Source organism: Pogona vitticeps, chromosome 1 (genome assembly GCF_051106095.1).
Source record: "Pogona vitticeps strain Pit_001003342236 chromosome 1, PviZW2.1, whole genome shotgun sequence".
Classification (NCBI taxonomy): domain Eukaryota; kingdom Metazoa; phylum Chordata; class Lepidosauria; order Squamata; family Agamidae; genus Pogona; species Pogona vitticeps.
Genome location: NC_135783.1, coordinates 24,066,834 through 24,086,281, shown reverse-complemented (window position 1 = coordinate 24,086,281; position 19,448 = coordinate 24,066,834). Strand labels below are relative to the sequence as shown.

Sequence of the window (19,448 nt, the reverse complement as noted above, 5' to 3'; positions counted from 1 at the left end):
TACTGTATTAGTTCCGACCTTCACATAACATCAATATAGCCTTAATTCAACAACACTGCTTAATTTGGGACTTCTTTCTTTGTGAGACAGTTCAGCAGTTTTATGCATGGAAGCATAGAAGATAGCTCCAGACTCAAAACATGTGCTATTTGCTGAAAGCAAGAAGAAAATGTTACCTACCTATCCTAACCTTGCAAGAAAACAATGTGACTATTCACAAAATTACTATGAGATTTTATCTAATTTTATGAATAAGAAATGGATTTAGCTTTTGACCCTGAATAGCAACAGCCTTACTCTTCTCTTTCACTCATTTTAGCTTTAAGTTACAATAAATCTTCTTGCAAAGAGCGTCACTCTCTCAACCTTAGTCTTTTTTCTCACTGTAAACAACTTTTCCACACCACAGAGCCATCTTGATAAAAGAAAGAAGTAAAATAAGACTCTAAATATTGATTTTAATTGGAATGAAGTGCTTCAGTGTTCTGCATAAAGTGTTAGTGAAGTGGCAATTTACCTAAGGGGTTTACTGATTGAAAAGCTCTCAAACTGAAATCACTAGAGAGAAAGAAATAAAAAGAGGGGGAGGGAAAATGGGGGAAAAGGACTCTAGGAAAAAAAAAACAGAGAATGCCTCAAAAACAAATCCCTCTGCAAATCTGAACCAGACATTAGTATGGAGGGAAATCAATTCAGTAAGGCACAATCAGCTTAAAAAATTATTCTGTTAAGAGAACAGGGCTCTTGAAAGAGCTAAATGTTTTTCCCCCTTGTTCATCAGCTATAACGAGGAATCTTCAAGGAGACTGGTGTTGCAATTACAACTAATCCTCCCCAAAAAATTAACTGTGTTGAAGGCTTTGTAATTTCCCTAGGTACAATTTAGCTGTCACTTACTTTAAAATTTACTCAAACATGCGTTCGGAACAGCACTAACTTCACATGTCAAGTGCTTTCCAGCCAATTGAGTCTAAACTGGAAGTCGGTGTTAAACAACTGAATGATTAGACAAGATAGCTCATTTCCCTGCTCTTTTGTTCAGAATAAAATGCCACATTTACATTATCAGGCTCAACAGGATTTTCTGACAGAGGGAGGAAAAAACCCTAGTGAACATTGTCCGCACTAAACACATGAAGCCTGTCATTTACTAATCATCCTTCAAAATGCAATAGCAGTGAATGTAACTTAATTACGACCCAATGATCCTTGACGAAGAATCATCTTATCACTGTCCTGTTTCCTTAGGGCAAAGGAACCACTTTTGTCCTTAGGCATGGATGATGCAAAATTTCTAATTGCAATAATGGAGTAAGGAAACAAGCCTTCTCTGCTTCAGTAAGAAAAAAAAACAATGGAAGTTTTGGAGGGGAAGAAAACAATCCAAAAATATAGTGGGCCTTTAAAATAAAGGTACAGAACTAGCAGACACTGTATGCAGCAGTCCGAATTTCTGCACAGTATTAAAAAAAGCAGTTGGTTTTTAAAAGATAACTTTTAAGTCTATAATGATTAAACCTCCCGTCCAATTTTAAATTCAAACAGTTTCCATAAGTCTAATCAAGACACTGTGACCTTCTTTTCTCACTGCAACCTCCAAGCAACTCCAGAAATGTGTTCCAGAGAGCTGAAACTGTGTTTGATAGAAATTTATTCCGGACTGTCTTTAGTAGCAGAACTGTTATTATATATGTATATATAAAGAGGACCTTTTGATGGTTGTCTCCAAACACTGAAACACAAGGTTCGAAAAGTTTCAATCGGACAATCAGTTTTGGCAGCTGGCTAACACAGGTTTATTTGGCTAGATATTTTTAATGGTCATACTGTCTGTTTTATAGCTTTGCACTTTTATTGCCTTTCAATTCTTTGTTTCCATGAAATGTGTTTTACTGCATTTCATGTGGCATTAAAGTGGTATGAGAATGTAGATGAATGGCAGTTTAGAAATTTTGAAATAAATAAGAACTGCTCAATAGCTCAGTGGTTCAGGTATCTATCTTTCTGTGGAGCAAGAGGTTGGGAGTCTGATTCACTATTATGCCTCATTGACAGGAGCTGGACTTGATGATCCATAGGATCCCTTCCAGGTCTGCAGTTCTCAGATTATAAAAGAGTGGTTTGCATGTCAGATGAAGACTACGTATACTTATGCACAAATCATCAGTACCAATCTAATTATAGAGGGTGAACCTCGCGGTTAATTCTACCTTACAGTATGGATGTGTGGAAAATCTATTAATACCAGAAGAGTTGAAAGGTGGTGGGGAATCAATATAAAAAAAAATCTTAATAATATCCTGACCACCATTCATCAGACTTCAGAAAGTGTGGGAAGCTGAAATAGGGTCTTTATAATTGCAGAAATTCACACATATTGGATAAAGTAGCACCATAGGAATAAATAAGTGAAACCAATTATAGAAAAGAAAGGCTTCTTTTTTTGTGAACTATAACCTTTCTTTAAAAGTAAAAAAAAAAATTCAATTTCTTAGATATCTTTATCCATGAAAGTCTATGAGCAACTTTTATTTACAATATATCAGCATTAAAATGAAAAACAGAGAAACCCAACAAAAATTAGATACAATTTAGATGCCTTTCCCCAAAGAGATCTGCCTGACTTCCATTTTGGAAACCAGTATATGGCATTTATGAACATCATCAGCAAAATGCTTATTGTTAATAGAAGGCAATACACTGCAGAGGCCCGAAGTGTGCTTGTCATGACACCCAGTTCTTTACCCCTTCATGGAGTCCCTGTTAAGCAGCCCAGAGACAGGAGCAGTGGGTAAACTCTGCCCTTCCTGCAACTTCAGTTAAGTCCCATATTTTATATTCTTCTCACAAGAGCAAATGACAGTCAGACAATTATGCCTCCTTGTGGTGAAGTCTGAAACAATATTCCTGAGTGTAGTATATATAGTGGCCTTTTTACATTTTAGCATGTAAACACAATTCATCAGTTGGGAAGAGGCAATGCAACCAGAAATTACACTAGTTATGTTTCTCTCAGATGAAAAATAAATATTATAATTGAGTCCTCACTTGCACAGAAATCGGCAAATATCTTGACAATATTTAAAAATGAAACTCTGTTTCAATGTATTCTCTCATGTTCCCACAATAAAAAGCTGTTTGTAAAATCCCACCCCAGAGTCTCCTTTACTATGCTTGAATACTGACCGCGTTTTACATATCCCACATTCAAAGACCTGCCAGGTGAGCTTTGTGCAACTGAAACTAGTGCGAGTCAAGACCTATCATCCAACCTATTTTCCACCCAACCCAATATCCAGATAGGTCAATCATCTATAGATAAGATTGTTTTTTCTTAAAGAAAATTGAAGCATATTTTATTAAAAACATTTTTCCTGTTAACAAATAAACCCCCCACTATATGCATTCTTACTGGGCAAAATCCTTTTGGCACATTTATGCTGATATAAATTAGATCTGAGCACCAGAATTAATTAATTTATTAACTGAAATTTATTAATTAATCGCAAGCTTAGTTGCATGTGGCCTTGTGCCTGCTGGGATATAAACAAAGTAAATAAATAGATTTACTCATGTTTTAATGGGAAGGATCACGTAACAGTTATACCAGTGCGCTAGATACGGATTCTGGAATTAATTAAATTTATATTCAGTGAAAGCTTCCTATTCCCTTGTTTCAGGTTCTGAGGCTCCCTATGGCTCCCTTTTGCCTTAGCGAAGCCTTTGGGAGTATTAGGATAATGGTGGTGGGCTTCAATGATCCAAAATTGCCACCGGATCACAGCTGTAAAGATCAGGACTGCTGGTGGCAATCTGGTGGCTACTAAAGGGGAGCCTCACCCTCCAACGTTAAAGATACACCAGCTGTAGTGAGTATGGAACAGTCAAAAATCCCTGGTGCTGACACAACCGCTTTTGTGCTGGTTTATCTGAGATCTCCTGGCACAACCTTTGTGCTGGCTGGGATCAGCCAGAGCAAGAGCCAAAAAAGGGGCAGTTATGCCAGGTCCAAACTCCTATCAACCCAGACTTACAACTGCTGTGGCAACACAAAGTTAGGACAAGGTCAGGATCCCTAGGCTGGGCATGGTTTGGATCCAGCACAGCGTCACCTAGCTTAGAGTCAGCTCAGCCAGCCCTCAGCCATCTTGGCAAGTTTGAATTGCAGTCTCACTCTTCTTGTGGAATTGTACCATCAGAAGGACACCAGATAAATATTTTTAATTTATCTGATAGATGGTATATAAAAAAAAACTTTTCTCATTTTATATTTCATTTTCAGAATGGAAAATAGTTTTCAAAGTATTTACCTGCAAACAAGCGCCTTGCTGTTTTAAGAAACAGTAACAATTTTACACATAGGAAAATACTGGCACAAAGTGCCCAGATTTTATTTTAAAATACTTGATTAGACCCAAAGCACTCTTTCTGTTGCAAAAGGCTATCAGGAAGGATGTGGCTGTTGCTAATTCCATCTTCCATCATACTCATAGCACAAGTAAGGTACTCCAGAGTTTCCTACAATCTTCGAGACAGAATTTTAGTGAGACACCAAAAGTTGCAATGGAAGGGAGGAAAATCAAATCTTCCCCTTCTGTTAGTATTCTATAAATAGGATTCTGCTCAAACATTTGTTGATTCAACCCATTAGTCTAAATTTCCTCACACATTTTGCTCTTGAGGCACGTGAGAGCTGCTGTAATACACTTCTCTACTATGCTATGAAAAAGAGGCCCTCGAATAAAGGAAAAGGGCAAAAAGCAGGGCAAGGATATATGTATTTCTGTTTATGTTTTTGTTTTTCTTGTATATAAACTAAATTATTTTTAATAAAAAATGTAAAAAACAGAACAAGAAATCAGGATTCTCTGATATCCTGTTTTTTCAGACTCTTAACTGGGTGGAATATAAGAGCAGGTGACACCAACAAAGGATTTCAGGAGGCAATCTATATGATTTAGTTGTTAAACTAAAAGCTAAACTAAAAGCTAGGCGGATTGTGTGTTGTGTGTGTGTTTAGTCGTTTAGTCGTGTCCGACTCTTCGTGACCCCATGGACCAGAGCACGCCAGGCCCTCCTGTCTTCTACTGCCTCCCGGAGTTGTGTCAGGTTCATGTTGGTTGCTTCGCAGACACTGTCCAACCATCTCATCCTCGGTCGTCCCCTTCTCCTCTTGCCGTCACACCTTCCTAACATCAGGGTCTTTTCCAGGGAGTCTTTTCTTCTCATCAGATGGCCAAAGTACTGGAGCCTCAGCTTCAGGATCTGTCCTTCCAGTGAGCACTCAGGGTTGATTTCCTTTAGAACTGATAGGTTTGTTCTCCTTGCAGTCCAGGGGATTCTCAAGAGCCTCCTCCAGCACCACAATCCTTCATGGATTGCTGCTCCTTCATGGATTGCTGCTCCTTCATGGATTGCTGCCTTGTCGTGGCGAAGGGGCTTGAGTAACTCAGAGAAGCTATGGGCTATGCCGTGCAGGGACACCCAAGACGGACAGGACATAGTGGAGAGTTCCGACTAAACGCAATCCACCTGGAGTAGGAAATGGCAAGCCACTCCAGTATCTTTGCCAAGAACGCCCCATGATCAGAAACAAAAGGCGGATTATACATGTTAAAACATAATGATCCACATTAATCAGTCTAAAATTATAAACTCAAAATCTGAGAATGAAAAAGCAAAATGGACAGGCATAAAAATATTTCAATTAGCTAGAAATCTGCACATCTGAATCTAATGGTAAGAGTTTTGAACATTAACTTTAAAATGCCAGTACAAACAAAAAAGGTTTTCACTGGGAGCTGAGAGGAATATACTGTCAGTGCCAAGTGTTATCTCCTGAGGGAGGAAATGCTGCTGGGCTACCAACAAAGACAAGTGCACTTCTCTCATAGAAGGAACACAGAGGAAGGCATCTTCTGAATATCTTAATTCACAGGCAGTTAAAATAACAGATAAGCATACACAAAAACATTGCTTGGACTGCTGAGAAGAACCAGTACAAACTGGAAGTTGGTGACAGGTTTGGGTACTGGGCCAATTTGTCCCATCACAAAATTTTTAGGGTGGTTTGTCACCATTTGTTTACTCTGTTTTTAACCTGTAAACTGCTCAGAGTAATGTGTCCACTAATAGGGTGGTATATATGTATGTGTGTACCATATGTTTCCGTTTATAACATGTCCACTTATAAGATGCCCCCTTTTTCTAACCCAAAAACCAGCCTCTGGGCTCAGAATGCTTAGACATTAGGAGTCCCTCTTGAATCTGAGCACTGCCTACAGGCTCCACCTCCAACGAGGTGTGTGTTCCAACTGGTTTGTTCAGCATCAGCTGACATCAGTTCCATAAGGATCGTGATTGAAGGAAGCCTGTTTACAGAGGCAAGTTATGTGCTGTTTTGTTCTCTCCTCAGATATCTCAGCTTACTTCCACTATAAGATGCAGCTCAATTTTTAGTATAATATTTTTAGGAAAAAGTAGCATCTTATACACGGAGAAAACCAGTATGTATGAATAAATATCAATCCTGATTTTAGATATTACTTAGACCATAAAATCTAGTGTCCTGAACTTGCTTTCTTCTCCATCCCCATCTCCTTTTCTTCAAATGTCATGCCTATTAGCTTGTAAACATGAAGATGAAGTCTATCTCACCATTGATACTTATAAAACATTCAAGGAGCTCTGTCCTTCCAAAAAGAGCTGGGTAAAAATGATTGGTTGTTTTGTTGTTGTGCACTGTCAAATTACCTCCAACTCTGATGATCCTAACGGTTTTTTGAGGTACAGGAAATGTCCAAAGAGTGCTTTATTACTGCCACTCCCCAATGACATTCCATGGCCAAGTGGGGATTTGAACTTAACTCTCCTGAATCCCGGTCTGACACTACACTGACTTTCTTTAAAGAAATTGGTTCTCTCCTTAAATATATACAGTAGATGTATTTCTACTCTTATATAAGAACTTCATTTGGGCTTACCTGCCAGTAGACACGCGCATGATTGTACTATACTGGCAGGAAGACTAATCTCCCATGATTCTTCAAGAAGCATTCAGGGCCTTTGTGGATACTGAGTCCTGCTCGAGGCATTCTTGTTAAGAACCCTGTCAACTGATATTCTTGATCACTCTGTATCTGAAAGTGCCCTCTGGATGCCAAAAATGCAGGCACATTTTAAAATCAACTATTAACATACACCCAAAGAACAGCTTGTTATATCTACATTCACAGCACAGCTTTAGCTGAATTTGTTTTAACTGCAAGCACCAAACGTGAACACAGAAATATTTATGCCTCTTTTGTTAAATGAAGAGCTCAATCAACTTACTTTTTTAAGTGAACAGTAATAAGGGGACCACACAATTGTGCAGTAGGCTTCGAGAAACCTAGGGATACAATGGTTTCATGTAGTCGAGTCACACTTTCAACTTCTCCTTGTAGGGCTATACCATTAAGGATGTGGAAAAAGGATACGGCAGTTTCATCTTGCATACGGACATCCTTCTCTTTCATCTCCTTTAAAATGTTAATAGCATCTACAATGAATCACCACAAAAGACTCTTAGGTAATTTTATGTACTGAGAAAACAAACTGCTATTAAAAACAGCATTTGAAAAACCAGCAGGAATGTAAATTCTGGTGTATAATGCCAATTTCAAGTTAATTACTACTTGCATTTCTAAATGAGACTACAATTATGAATCCACAATAGCATGGTTTTATCATTTTGATGCAACTTTGACTACAAATTACAGATAGGAACGGTGTGCCCACTCTGCACTACATAACCCTGTAGAGCCTGCCTATAGCAACAAGATCCTACTAAATAGATGCTTTTATCGTTCAGTGCTAACATCTGCTAAATCACACCATTGTTTCTTCAGCAGATGGCTTGTCACGAGGCCAGATAATAAAGATGTGTTTACACTGTATATACAGCCAGACTAATGGTCTGATACCGATAGGGCCTGTTTGCTGTGTCGATACTAATTAGCCAAGGAGAGCCAATGAAAGCTTTTTAAGAGAGTGCATGTTAAAACATTAGGTTTATTAAGCTTCATTAGGAAGGCAGAAACAAACATTTTGGTATACGGAATAAGAGCATTTTTGGTAATGTTCTTAATTATTGCACAGGCAAAATGTTTTGACCACTTTACATAAAAGCAGGCTCATCTTTTGAAAGTGCCTATTGCAGCATGCTGTGTGCTTCAGAAAAGCAACACAATACTACCTTTTCATTGCATAGGTTGCCAGAATCTAATTTCATCATCTTCTGGGGAGAAAGCTCATTCCAACAAATTTTCATCACACCAGGCCAATTAAAGGAATTAACTATGAATCTTGGGTTTAATAGAATACCAAATTATAACCAGCTAGTCAATGTCAGACTCCTTTTTTCTAATTAATAAAAGCAATCTCATGCAGTTTACAAACTTCATCTGTTATGAAATGCATCCCATTTGCAGCAAGATGTATTAAATGCAACCTGGCTACCAGCAAAAAATGTGTAGAAAATTAGTTCATTAATACCACTATAATATACAGCTGTTGACTTAAAACTTAAAAGTTAATAACAGAGAAGATAAACTTAAGATGCTAATATGACAATCTATTTATTAAAAAGTTAGCGGGTGGGATGTCTTTTTGGAGTGCCGAGACCCTTTACAGGGAGGTTATGTTTATAGGCTTTATGCTCAGACTTCAGACCTTCTTAAGCAAAAACAAAGCCATTAGTCTAGGCACATACGCAATTTGTGCCATAAGTCATGATCTTCAAACTCAATCCAAACAGCAATGCTAATAAAAACTAGCTGCAGAAATGCAAAAAGCACTGAGCTGTGCAAATGTAAATGACAAGCTTGCCAATCCATTAAAACTAATGGCCTACACTGTCCGAGCATCTCTGGTTGAATTCACATGCAAATTTGTATGCAAAATGTTCAAGCACTTTGCAGGACATGATATACCATTAATATCAACCCATATTTTTATTCTAGTGGCAAGATACCTTTATTATAAAGCAAATACACATACTGAAAATAAAAGGGCTTACCATCCACTTGGCCACATTTCGCCAAAACTTTCACCAAGGCTAAGTAGCTCTGTGAGGTCATAACTGCAGATGGGTATTTCTGGGAGCTGAAACACACATACACACACACATATATATACAATGAAATTCATTAACTCATTTGTGCTTCTCATATTGGAATTTATAAGCTCACATATAATTCTATGTTTATTTCTTCTATTCCTATACTGATTGTCTACGAGCAAGATATGCTTAATTCAGGGTGTCTTACTTTTAAGCAGACACATTTACTCTGATTGTGCTGCAAGCATGGATCCAACTCAATGTAAACCATTCTTGTGATGGAGCCCATGACTATTGCTTTCTGCTGCTGTTTGCCTTTTTTTTAAAAAAATGCTACATTTTAAATTCATAAAGTCCTTTCACACAAATTACTTATTGGCACTTCACTTCTTCTGTTTACTGAGCATTACTTGACCTACCTTTCAACTGGTTTTGTGTTAATATTCATTACATAAACATTTAGTATTCATTCATTTGATTTATATACCACCCATCTAACCAATGATCACTCTATAGAATGCTGAAAACATTCTTGGTGCCTGTAAGGGGCAGAGAACTCATAATAAAACACAGTATGTACTGAACTATCAAATGGTCAACTTGGAAATTGACAGGTTAACTATCTGTAACTGTTCTTCGAGTGGACCTCTGTGATTCACATTCTAGGTGATTCGCGCCTGTGCGGAGCCTCACCAGAAGATTCTAGAGCATCTGCGGTAGAAATAAACACATTAAAATATGCCCCTCCCTGCCAAGCATCCCCTTTCAGTTGTGTCAACCACTGCTTAATAGTAAGCAAACAATGGTGTGACAGAGGGGAGGACGGGCAGGATGTGTGAACCACAGAGGTCCACTCGAAGAACTACAATTACAGGTGGGTAACATGTTGTTCTTCTTTGTGGCCTCTGTGAATCACACCCTGGGTGACTAATAAGCTGTCTTACCCAGAGGCAGGGTGTCACGCCAAGGAACAGGCTAGAACAGCACATCCAAAGGCCGCATCAGACTTCTTCCGGAGTTCGAGTCTATAATGACGGATAAAAGTGGATGGCTGTGCCCATGTCTAGTCGCACGTAACCACAGAAACTGTCTACGGACAAATGCTCTACAGCTTGGAGACGGGGATGAGCACCGTACCCTAGAGTTGGACACCACTGGACTAAATGTCAAAGGGAACCTTTATCTTTACCAAATGCCCAAGTTGCAGAGGCGCAGACATCCGGAAGAGGTACACCGTGGAGAAAGGCTGTAGAAGGTGCCACTGCCCTGGTGGAGTGAGGGCGAACCACTCTAGGGGCTGGTTGTCAAGCAAGTTGATAAGCCAAATGAATGGTTGAGGCGACCCATCTGGCTATAGATTCGGAAGTCACCTGATGGCTTTAGTAGGTAGTTAATGGCTTATGAAAAGACAAGGTGATTGTCTAAAGGTGATTGAGTACGTTGGAAATAAAAAGCAAGAGTTCTTCTGACATCCAACATATAGGGTATTTTTTCTTGGTTTGAAAAACGTGATGGAAAAAATGAAGGAAGGACAATCAGCTGGGAAAGATGAAATTGCGAGACAATTTTGGGGAGGAAGGAAATAACCATGAATAACCTCACCTTATCGGGAAAAATTGTAGATAAGGGTAGTCATAGCGTAAAGCTGCCAATTCACTAGCTTGTCGAACTGAGGTGATGGCTACGAGAAAAAGCAGTTTTAAAGGTAAGCAGTCTTAAGTCAGTTGTAGCTAATGGCTCAAAAGGAGCTTTGGTAAGCTGTTTTAAAACAATAGTGACCACTGTGGAGAGCGAGGTCGAGTATTGGGGTAGATATGAGAGAGACCTTTCAGAAAACATTTCATTGTTGAATGTTTGAAGAAGTTTGCTGCTGGAGAATTTGGAGGTTGGTATGATATTACTGAGGAAATGTAGACTCCGTTTTGAGATGAAGAGGCCCTTGGATATGAGATATAGGAGGAAGCAGAGAACAGTGGAAAGTGATGGATTGATGGAGGATGATGGGGAAGATTTGGTAAAGGATTGAAATTTCTTCCATTTGTACAGGTAGCTTTCCTTGTGGATGGTTTTTTGGCATGATGAAGGACGTTCATTAACGAGGGAGAATCCTCCACGCTGCCAGGTGCAGAACAGGTAAGTCCGGGTGTAGAACTTGGGAGTTGTTCTGTGTGAGAAGGTGTGGCAGGTGGGGGAAATGGTGGACGTCTGATGAGAGACTGCAGAGAACTGGGTACCAAGTCTGTCTCAGCCACCAAGGGGCTATAGCGATGGCATTGGTTTTGTCTCATTGTAGCCGTCTAGAGTGGTCCGGTGGTCCAGATAGGCGGGGTATAAGGCAAATCAAATCAGATCAAATCAATCAATCAATAAATATGCCAACTTTGTGGAGAGGGAATGGCAGAAAAGGGCAGGTAAGAGTCTTGGGCCAATGGCCAACAAACCCGTCTCCCTGGGAATGTTTTCCTATTCCTGCTCAGGAGCAATACAGCTGGCATTTTCAATTCGCTCGGGAGGCAAAGAGATCGAGCGTCGGTGTGCCCCATTTCTGGCATAGTTGGCGGAATACTGATTGATATAGTTTCAACTCATGAGCTTGGGCATCTGTACGGCTGAGCGAGTCTGCTAGGTCATTATCTTGACCAGTGATGTGTAAGGCTATGAGACAGATGTGATGTTGCAGACACCACTCCCAGAGGTCAACTGCTAGGTAGAGGAGACCTGGGGAGTGGGTGCTGCCTTGTTTTAGGATGTAGTACATCGCCGCAGTGTTGTCAGTGGCCATCTGTACCATTTTTTCCTATAAGATGATTTCTGAAAGCCTTGCAGGCCTTTATGATGTTTATGTGGAGCAGTTTTTCTCTGTGAGATCATTTGGCATGGACTGTGAGGGATTTGCAATGAGCCCCCCAGCCGGTGCAACTGTCATTGGTAGTGACTTGTATTCACAGAACAGAAAGGTTGTTATGGGATAGAAAGGTTGTTATGCGATGTTACTACTGAAGTTGAGAGGCCAATTCTGGAGTGACTCTTAGGAGAGTGTGGGGAGAGTCTGTTAGTGGATCGAGTAGGGCCAGAAACCAGGATTGGAGAGATCTGATTTTGAGATGCACATGTTGTACAACTGATGTCATAGAGGCCTAGAATTCGTTGCACCATTAAGGTAGGTATCAAGGCATGCAGTGTGAAGCCGCGAAGTAAGGTGAAGAGATTTTGTCTCTTTTCTGCAGGGAGCAACGCGCAAGCTCGTGTGGAGTCTATGAGTGTGCCACCTATGTAATGCATAGTCCTTGTACGTTTTAATGTTCATTTTTGTTCATTGATAGTTAGACCAAGATCGTGAAGAAGGGCGAGGGTGAAACGGGTGTCTCACTGAGCTTTGCAACAGGAGTGTGCTACAAGGAGCCAGTCGTTTATATATGGAAAGACGAGAATGTTTTGAAGTCTGAGGTAGACAGCTACTGGCGCCATGCACTTGGTGAATACTTTCTGAATTGTAAGGCTGAATGGAAGTCTTTTGAACTGATATGCTTGTGATCCAAGTTAGAAACGAAGGAATTTTCTGTGTGCGGGATGTATTTAAATATGAAAGTAAGCATCTCTTAGGTGTATGACGGTGAACCAGTCATTTTTTTCGAAGTAAGGGAAGAACTGATTCTAGAGTAACCATGCAGAATTTTGTGGTGACAATGTACAGTAGTTGTTTAATAATCTTAAATCTAGAATAGGGCAAAGACCCTCATCTTTCTTGGGGACGGTGAAATAGCAAGAGAAAAACCCAGTGGTGTTTTGATAGATGGGTTGTGTGGCGGGCGGAAAAGCATTTATTGTTTAGCAACAGAGAGACCTTCTTGTTGGAAGGCTTGAGCTAGTATCTTTTTATCGTCTGGCAGGGATTCAATAAAGGACATGTTGTCCCAGAGGAAGCACTGGTAAGGTCCCATGGTTCCTTGATAATTCACATGGTGAAGGCTGCGGAAGAGTAAAGCCATCTGCCCATGAAGTCTATTCATTGGCTGTCTTTTATTTGGTGGTATGAGAGATTGTCAGTGTCAAGATCTCGATTGAGAGGCTTCGACAAATATAGAATTTGGAGCTGGTTGTTTTTGGAGGAAAATGGCTCCTGGGTCATGGATTCTATAGAGGTTATCAATCCACTTAGACATGGTATGGGAGGGAGCTGGTTTTGTCCAGGATCTCTGCATAATACTAAGGAGAGATGGCAACATTGGTATGTGTACCGGAATGGTTGAATTTTTAGATATTGGATCAAATAGATGATCGGCTGGTTCTGTCGATGGTCAGTGGATTTGCAGATTAAGGGATTTAGCCATGTGAATCATAAGTTGGGCATAGGTCAGGAAATCCTTTGCCGATGACGGCGGGTCAGTATTGACAATGTCCGACTCTCGAGAGGAAAGTAACACAGATTGAGTCTGCAGCTAAGATCCATGGTCAGAGCCATCGAGGTTGCGTCTGGAGTTGACGGATTGTCGCTCGACTTCGGTGTCAAGAGGCTGAGTTTTATAGTATTGTCGGTTAAGAGTAAAAAAAGATGGAGGCGGCATGTCCATGGACATCTGTCGATGTCGAGGATTGTCGACATCGAAAGATGGTGGTTGAGCATCGACGGACCTCGATTGGTAGGGATGGACCTCGGTGTAGACCTTGGTGTCGTAATGGTGCCAGGGTCAATGACTTAGATTTACCGGAGAACAGGAACTGTGCTGATGTAATGGAATGGAGCGTGTGTCCATGGACCAAGATGAATATCGAGGATTGTCGATATCAGAGCCTGTGATATTGAAATGAAGTTTGCTGATGTGATGGCATAGCAGTAGAATAAACGGACGATGGCGATGCTGAGCATGAAGAGTGATTTCCATCATCTATTGTAGTAGGGGTGCTGTGGCCGGAGGCCAAGCAAGGTAGAAAGGAAAACATCTCTGATGATAATGAGTTTGAGCTAATAGTTTAAAGGAAAAAAAGATTGATAACAGGAAGGAATCAAGAATAAGGTTTCTTTCTCTTCTACTCAAAGAAGCAGAATATGAGTCTCTCAATGCGGTGGTTGAAAGAAACTGAACGGGGATGCTTGGCGCTAAGGTACTTATATGGGTGGGGAGGGGCATATTCTAATGTGTTTACTGCTATCACAGAAGCTCTAGAATCTTCCGATGAGGCTCCGCGCAGGCACGAATCACGCAGGGTGTGATTCACTGTGATTCTGTTGCACATTTACTCTAGCATAAGGAAAATGACATAAAATGCACCAGCAAATTAGTGCTAATTAAAAAGTCCCTGTTTAGAGTCCTCATTATGTGCCAGTTGGGTGGATTGGTGTACAACCTAGAATCTAAGTGAGAATTCATTAATTAGTGGCAATATGTCATTGTGAATCATCATTTCACTTCCCCAGGTTTTTACAACAGGATTTTGCCAACAGTGAAGCTGTGTCCACATGTAAAATTCCTTCTTTTATATAGTGGCTCACACAACATTTAGGCAAAAATAAATAAATAAATAAAATACAAAAAATCCAGAAGGGAATTCTAAAATGTCCATTATTTAAGACAATGTATATACCTTAATATTGCAATAACAATATAAAACTAGGGAGGGTACAAGGAGAAAATGAGGATCCGTAAAGTACTTGGCTCCTTGTTCAACAGGGCATTACAGGTTTTAGCTGGGAGCTAATTTTCACAAGCTAGATATTATCTCTGCAAACGAGACTTTAAAAGGTAATGCTTGTAGACAGGTATTAAAATGTAACATCACTTACAAGCACTGTAATGCCACTGTGTTGCACATGCATTACTCTCCTCAGAAACCAAAACTGAATATCAAGGTGGCTGCTAAAACCATACCAGAAATGGATTTATTAAAATACAATATAAAGCACCAGTAACAAACATGTGTGTTCAAAACTGATTACGTAATCATGACAACTTGTTACAACCAATCTTGAATTTCAGCAAAATATTTTTATCAGGGGAAAAGCTAATTAAAAATGTATGAGGGGGGTTTAATATCCAACCTACTTAATTCAATAAGGTCTGTGTATCAGCATAAATCTCTGTGACATCTTTCAGTGCTGGTGTACTTACAGTTCTTCTTTCAGGTTCATTGCTTCCTCTGCCTTATCATGTCGACAGCATAAACGCATTAAGGAGCAATAGCTACCAACATCTAGGTCCGATTTGAATTTGGCTTTCACTTCAAGAGCTTTTTCTAAATCCTAGAAGTAGCAATAAACAAAAAAATATGAACTAGAAAAGGAAAAGGTGCACAACATTTTGAGTTATTGCATTTGCCGTAAAATTGTCTTTAACTGTAAGCTCTACGATGTTTGTAAAATATTGTTTTCTTCACAATTTTTTAAAAATCCAATAAAGTTAACAAGTGTCTTTAGTTTGTCCAGACAAAAACCCTTGTTACACAGCTTATTGTTCTGGTGGATAATATATTATGAATTCTTTCTCAAAAATATTTTAAGGCTTCTGTTTCGTTTACAATGCCATGGTTTTGCTTTAATTTTCTGGGGAAGAGGGAAGGGAAACCAAGCATCAAACATTCAAACCCAAATAGCTGCTTTTATTTATTTTAAATGTCTTTACCCCACCTTTCTTCTTTTAACATGTTCCAATGGCTGAAATCCTGTTAGGAGAAACTGCATGCAGAAAAGGAACCACACATGCAGTTCACCTTTTTGATAGGAGTCCCTGCTGTACGACCATTTTGCAATCAATGGGCAGACACTCCACCAAAACCTCAGGTAATTTTAGGTACTTTTTTTTCCTAGCAAGATTATGGCCAATGCTTTTAATAGAGTTATGTTTAAGGTTCCACCAGCATGATTTCAGTATCAAATAACAAAAAAGCAGCCAAACCCATTTGCCATCCAAACTTTGGGGATCACCAAACACGAACTGGAAGGTTAACATATGCATGTTTCCTAAAACATCAGGGATGTTATGACAACACTGAACACACAAGCAATCGGGCCCAAGTCAGACAATGGACAACAAATTGCAGGCATACATAGAAGTATGGACTATAGCTGGATGCCTCCTGATGAAGGTAAGAGCCTCGTGGCGCAGTGGTTAAACCGCTGTACTGCAGCCAAAACTGTGCTCACGACCTGGGGTTCAATCCCAGGTAGCCTGCTCAAGGTTGACTCAGCCTTCTATCCTTCCGAGGTCACTAAAATGAGTACCCAGCTTGCTGGGGGGGGGGGCAATGTGTAGCCTGCATAATTAACTTGTAAACTGCCTCTAGAGAGGGTTTGAATCACTATGGGGTGGTATATAAGCAGCACACTTTTTTTATATAAGCAGCACGCTTTTTATCTTAGGAAGTCTTCCTCCAGCAGGAAAATGGAATTTCAATCCCCATATTAACCATCTAGCAGTATATAAATTGCAAATGACTAGGCATGTATCAGTTTCTTGACAATCTAGTTGTAAAATGCCAGACCTGTGGCTTGAATTGACCCTTGGAAGGTATGATACACCTCTTGCAGCTATTACTGTAATTCACTTTGCAGGTAACAATTAGAAGGCCAGAGTGACCCCAAAACATATAATTCAAGAGGCAAATAAAATACTATCCTTTCCCCCCTGCCCCTCCCACATTGCTTTTTGGTACTTTGGAATGATTTACAAAGGTCACAACCACAACCCATGAGACTGTGTACTTCTCTCTTCCATTGGTGCCCTATCTCTAGTATGTTGTTTTCATTGTTGTTTCAACTTATATACTACCCCATAGCACTACAGCACTCTCTGGCTGGTTTACAATATAATTATGCAAACAACAACGTGCCTCCCCTCAAATGGGTACTCATTTTGCTTATCTTGGAAGGATAGAAGGTTGAAACCTTGGGCCAGCTATCTGAACCCAATGGTATCAAATGAAGGTTGTGAGCAGATGTTTGACTGTAGTACTGCAGTTTAACAACTGCACCATGGGCTCATATCCCATGCAACTGCATATGTACATGCAGTAATGTGCAAATGATATGGCATTATTCATATTGATTTCTAGCAATACAACAGAAAACTCTTCTTAGTTACCTCTTCTGAAAACAGAGTCCTTATGAACAATTTCAGGTTTTCTTCAATGGGTTTGTCCTGAGCTTTTAGTTCTTCAAGTTTTTTCAATCTATATACCTATAGTCCAACAAAGTGAGGCAAAAAATAAGATGTCAAAAGAATACATGTTGTCTTTTAGACTATTTAAAAGAGGAGCTAAGTAAAAGTTGTGCAAGAAAAATAGTTGCGCTTCCTTTGTATTTCAGTTTTGCACTCTAGATCAGTGCTTCCCAACACTGGATTCCCAAAGAACTCCCAGATATTCTGGCCAGCACAGCTAATGGTGAACACTTCTGGGAGTTTTAGTTCAGGAACTTGTGGGAACTCAAGGTTACCCATCTGTAATTGCAGTTCTTCAAGTGGACCTCCGTGATTCACACTCTGGGTTATCCGCGCTTGTGCGGAGCCTCATCAGAAGGTTCTAGAACTTCTGTGGTAGCAAAAAATACATTAGAGTAGGCCCCTCCCCCCTGTATAAGTACCTTGGCACCAAGCCACTCCCTTCATTTATGTCAACCGCTGCATTTTGAAGCTGCATGGCGTGACAGAGGGGAGGTCGGGTTGGATGTGTGAATCACAGAGGTCCACTCGAAGAACTACGATTACAGGTGGGTAACCTGTCGTTCTTCTTCGTGGCCTCTGTGAATCACACCCTGGGTGGCTAACAAGCTGTCTTACCCAGAGGCAGGGTGTCATACCAAAGCTAGAACAGCATGTCCAAAGGCCGCATCAGACTTCTACCGGAGGTCGAGTCTATAATGACGGATAAAAGTGGACGGCTGTGCTCATGTGGCAGAAGCGCAGACGTCAGGAAGAGGTATGCCGTGAAGAAATGCAGGAGAGGCTGCCATTGCCCTGGTGGAGTGAGGGTGAATCACCAAGGAGTCCTGCGCAGTCTAAACCCATTTGTGTGGATTCACAGAGGCCACAAAGAAGAACGTGATGTTTGGGTTTGCAGTCATTATGTCTGGTGGTGGTTGGAGGTTGGCGAAACTTAGTTCTTTAATTCTTGAAATAAGGTGTGTAAGATGTTTGTCGTTGAGGCTCACATTGCAATTTTGGGTAGGAGTTGTATGGACGCCTCCATTGGCTATGCTGCGGGTGCTGTTGGTAGGATGGGTAGATGCCCCAACACCTGGCAGCTGATCTTTTCTTCTGAACATTTTCTAAAGTGTCATCAGTTTCAGTATTAGAAAGGCCTACCCCATCAAAAGGGAGGTCCACGATGCGCATGTGTGTATCTTTAGCAAGGCCGGCTGTTCCTCACCAGGAGAAACAACGTAATGCTACAGAGGTAGCCATGGACTTAGCTGTAGCATCGACAGAGTGTCAAGCCGAGAGCATTTGTTGTTTGGCAACAGAGAGGCCTTCCTGTTGAAAGGTCTATGCAAGCAACGTCTTGTCATCTGGTAAGGATTCAACAAAAGTAGACATGTTATCTCAGAGGAAACGTTGGTAAGTCCCCATTGCTCCTTGATAATTAGCGACTTGCATGGTGAATGCTGCCGAGGAGTAAAGCCATCTACCCATGGAGTCAATTCTTCTACTGTCCTTGTTTGGTGGTACGGGGGTTTTTCGATGTCGAGATCAAGAAGCCTCGACAAATATAGAATTTGGAGCTGGTTGTTTCTGAAGGAAAAGGGCTCCTGGGTCATGGACACTATAGAGATTGTCAATCCGTTTTGACATGGTATGGGATGCTGGTTTTGTCCATGAACTATACAGTACTGAAAAGAGAAGGAAGCATTGAAATATGCACTGGGGTAGTCATGTCTTTCGATATTGGGTCATAGAGATGATCGGCTGGTTTTGTTGATGGACGGTGGATCTGGAGATCTGGAGATCCAAAGATTTGGCCATACGGACCATTAGTTGGGTGTAAGTTTGAAAATCCTCCGCCGGAGATGGTGGGTAAGCATTTACAAGGTACGACTTGGTTGAAGTAAATAGTATGGACGTTGTTTGAGGTCTGGATCCTTGATCAGAGTACTCAGGATCACATCGAGAATTGATAAACTGTGATCAACACTGGTGTCGAGAAGTGGAGGGTCATAATATTGATGCCGATGGAGGTGGCATGTCCATGGACGTTTGTCAATGTCAAGAATATCGATATCGACTGATGTTAGTTGAGTGTCCATGGACACCGGTTGGTATAACTGATCTTCGGTGTTAAGGTTGACATTATGGTGATATCGGGCTCAAGGTTTAGGAGCCATTGGGCATCGAGGACCAAGAATTGGTGCGAGGACTAA

The 19,448-nt window shown here is 40.5% G+C and overlaps 1 protein-coding gene across 3 annotated transcripts in view; it reads right to left on the bottom strand.

Annotated features, from left to right (window-relative positions):
* LRPPRC (leucine rich pentatricopeptide repeat containing) overlaps positions 1-19,448 on the bottom strand; it is a 153,177-nt gene that overhangs the window by 65,482 nt on the left and 68,247 nt on the right. For all 3 annotated transcript variants that reach the window (XM_020800523.3, XM_020800524.3, XM_020800522.3), the window contains exons 20-23: positions 17,176-17,271; positions 15,208-15,338; positions 9,059-9,144; positions 7,333-7,540 (exon numbers count right to left, since the gene is read on the bottom strand). In XM_020800523.3, the coding sequence (XP_020656182.3) occupies positions 7,333-7,540; positions 9,059-9,144; positions 15,208-15,338; positions 17,176-17,271 (521 nt within the window). The remainder of the gene's footprint in view (positions 1-7,332; positions 7,541-9,058; positions 9,145-15,207; positions 15,339-17,175; positions 17,272-19,448) is intronic.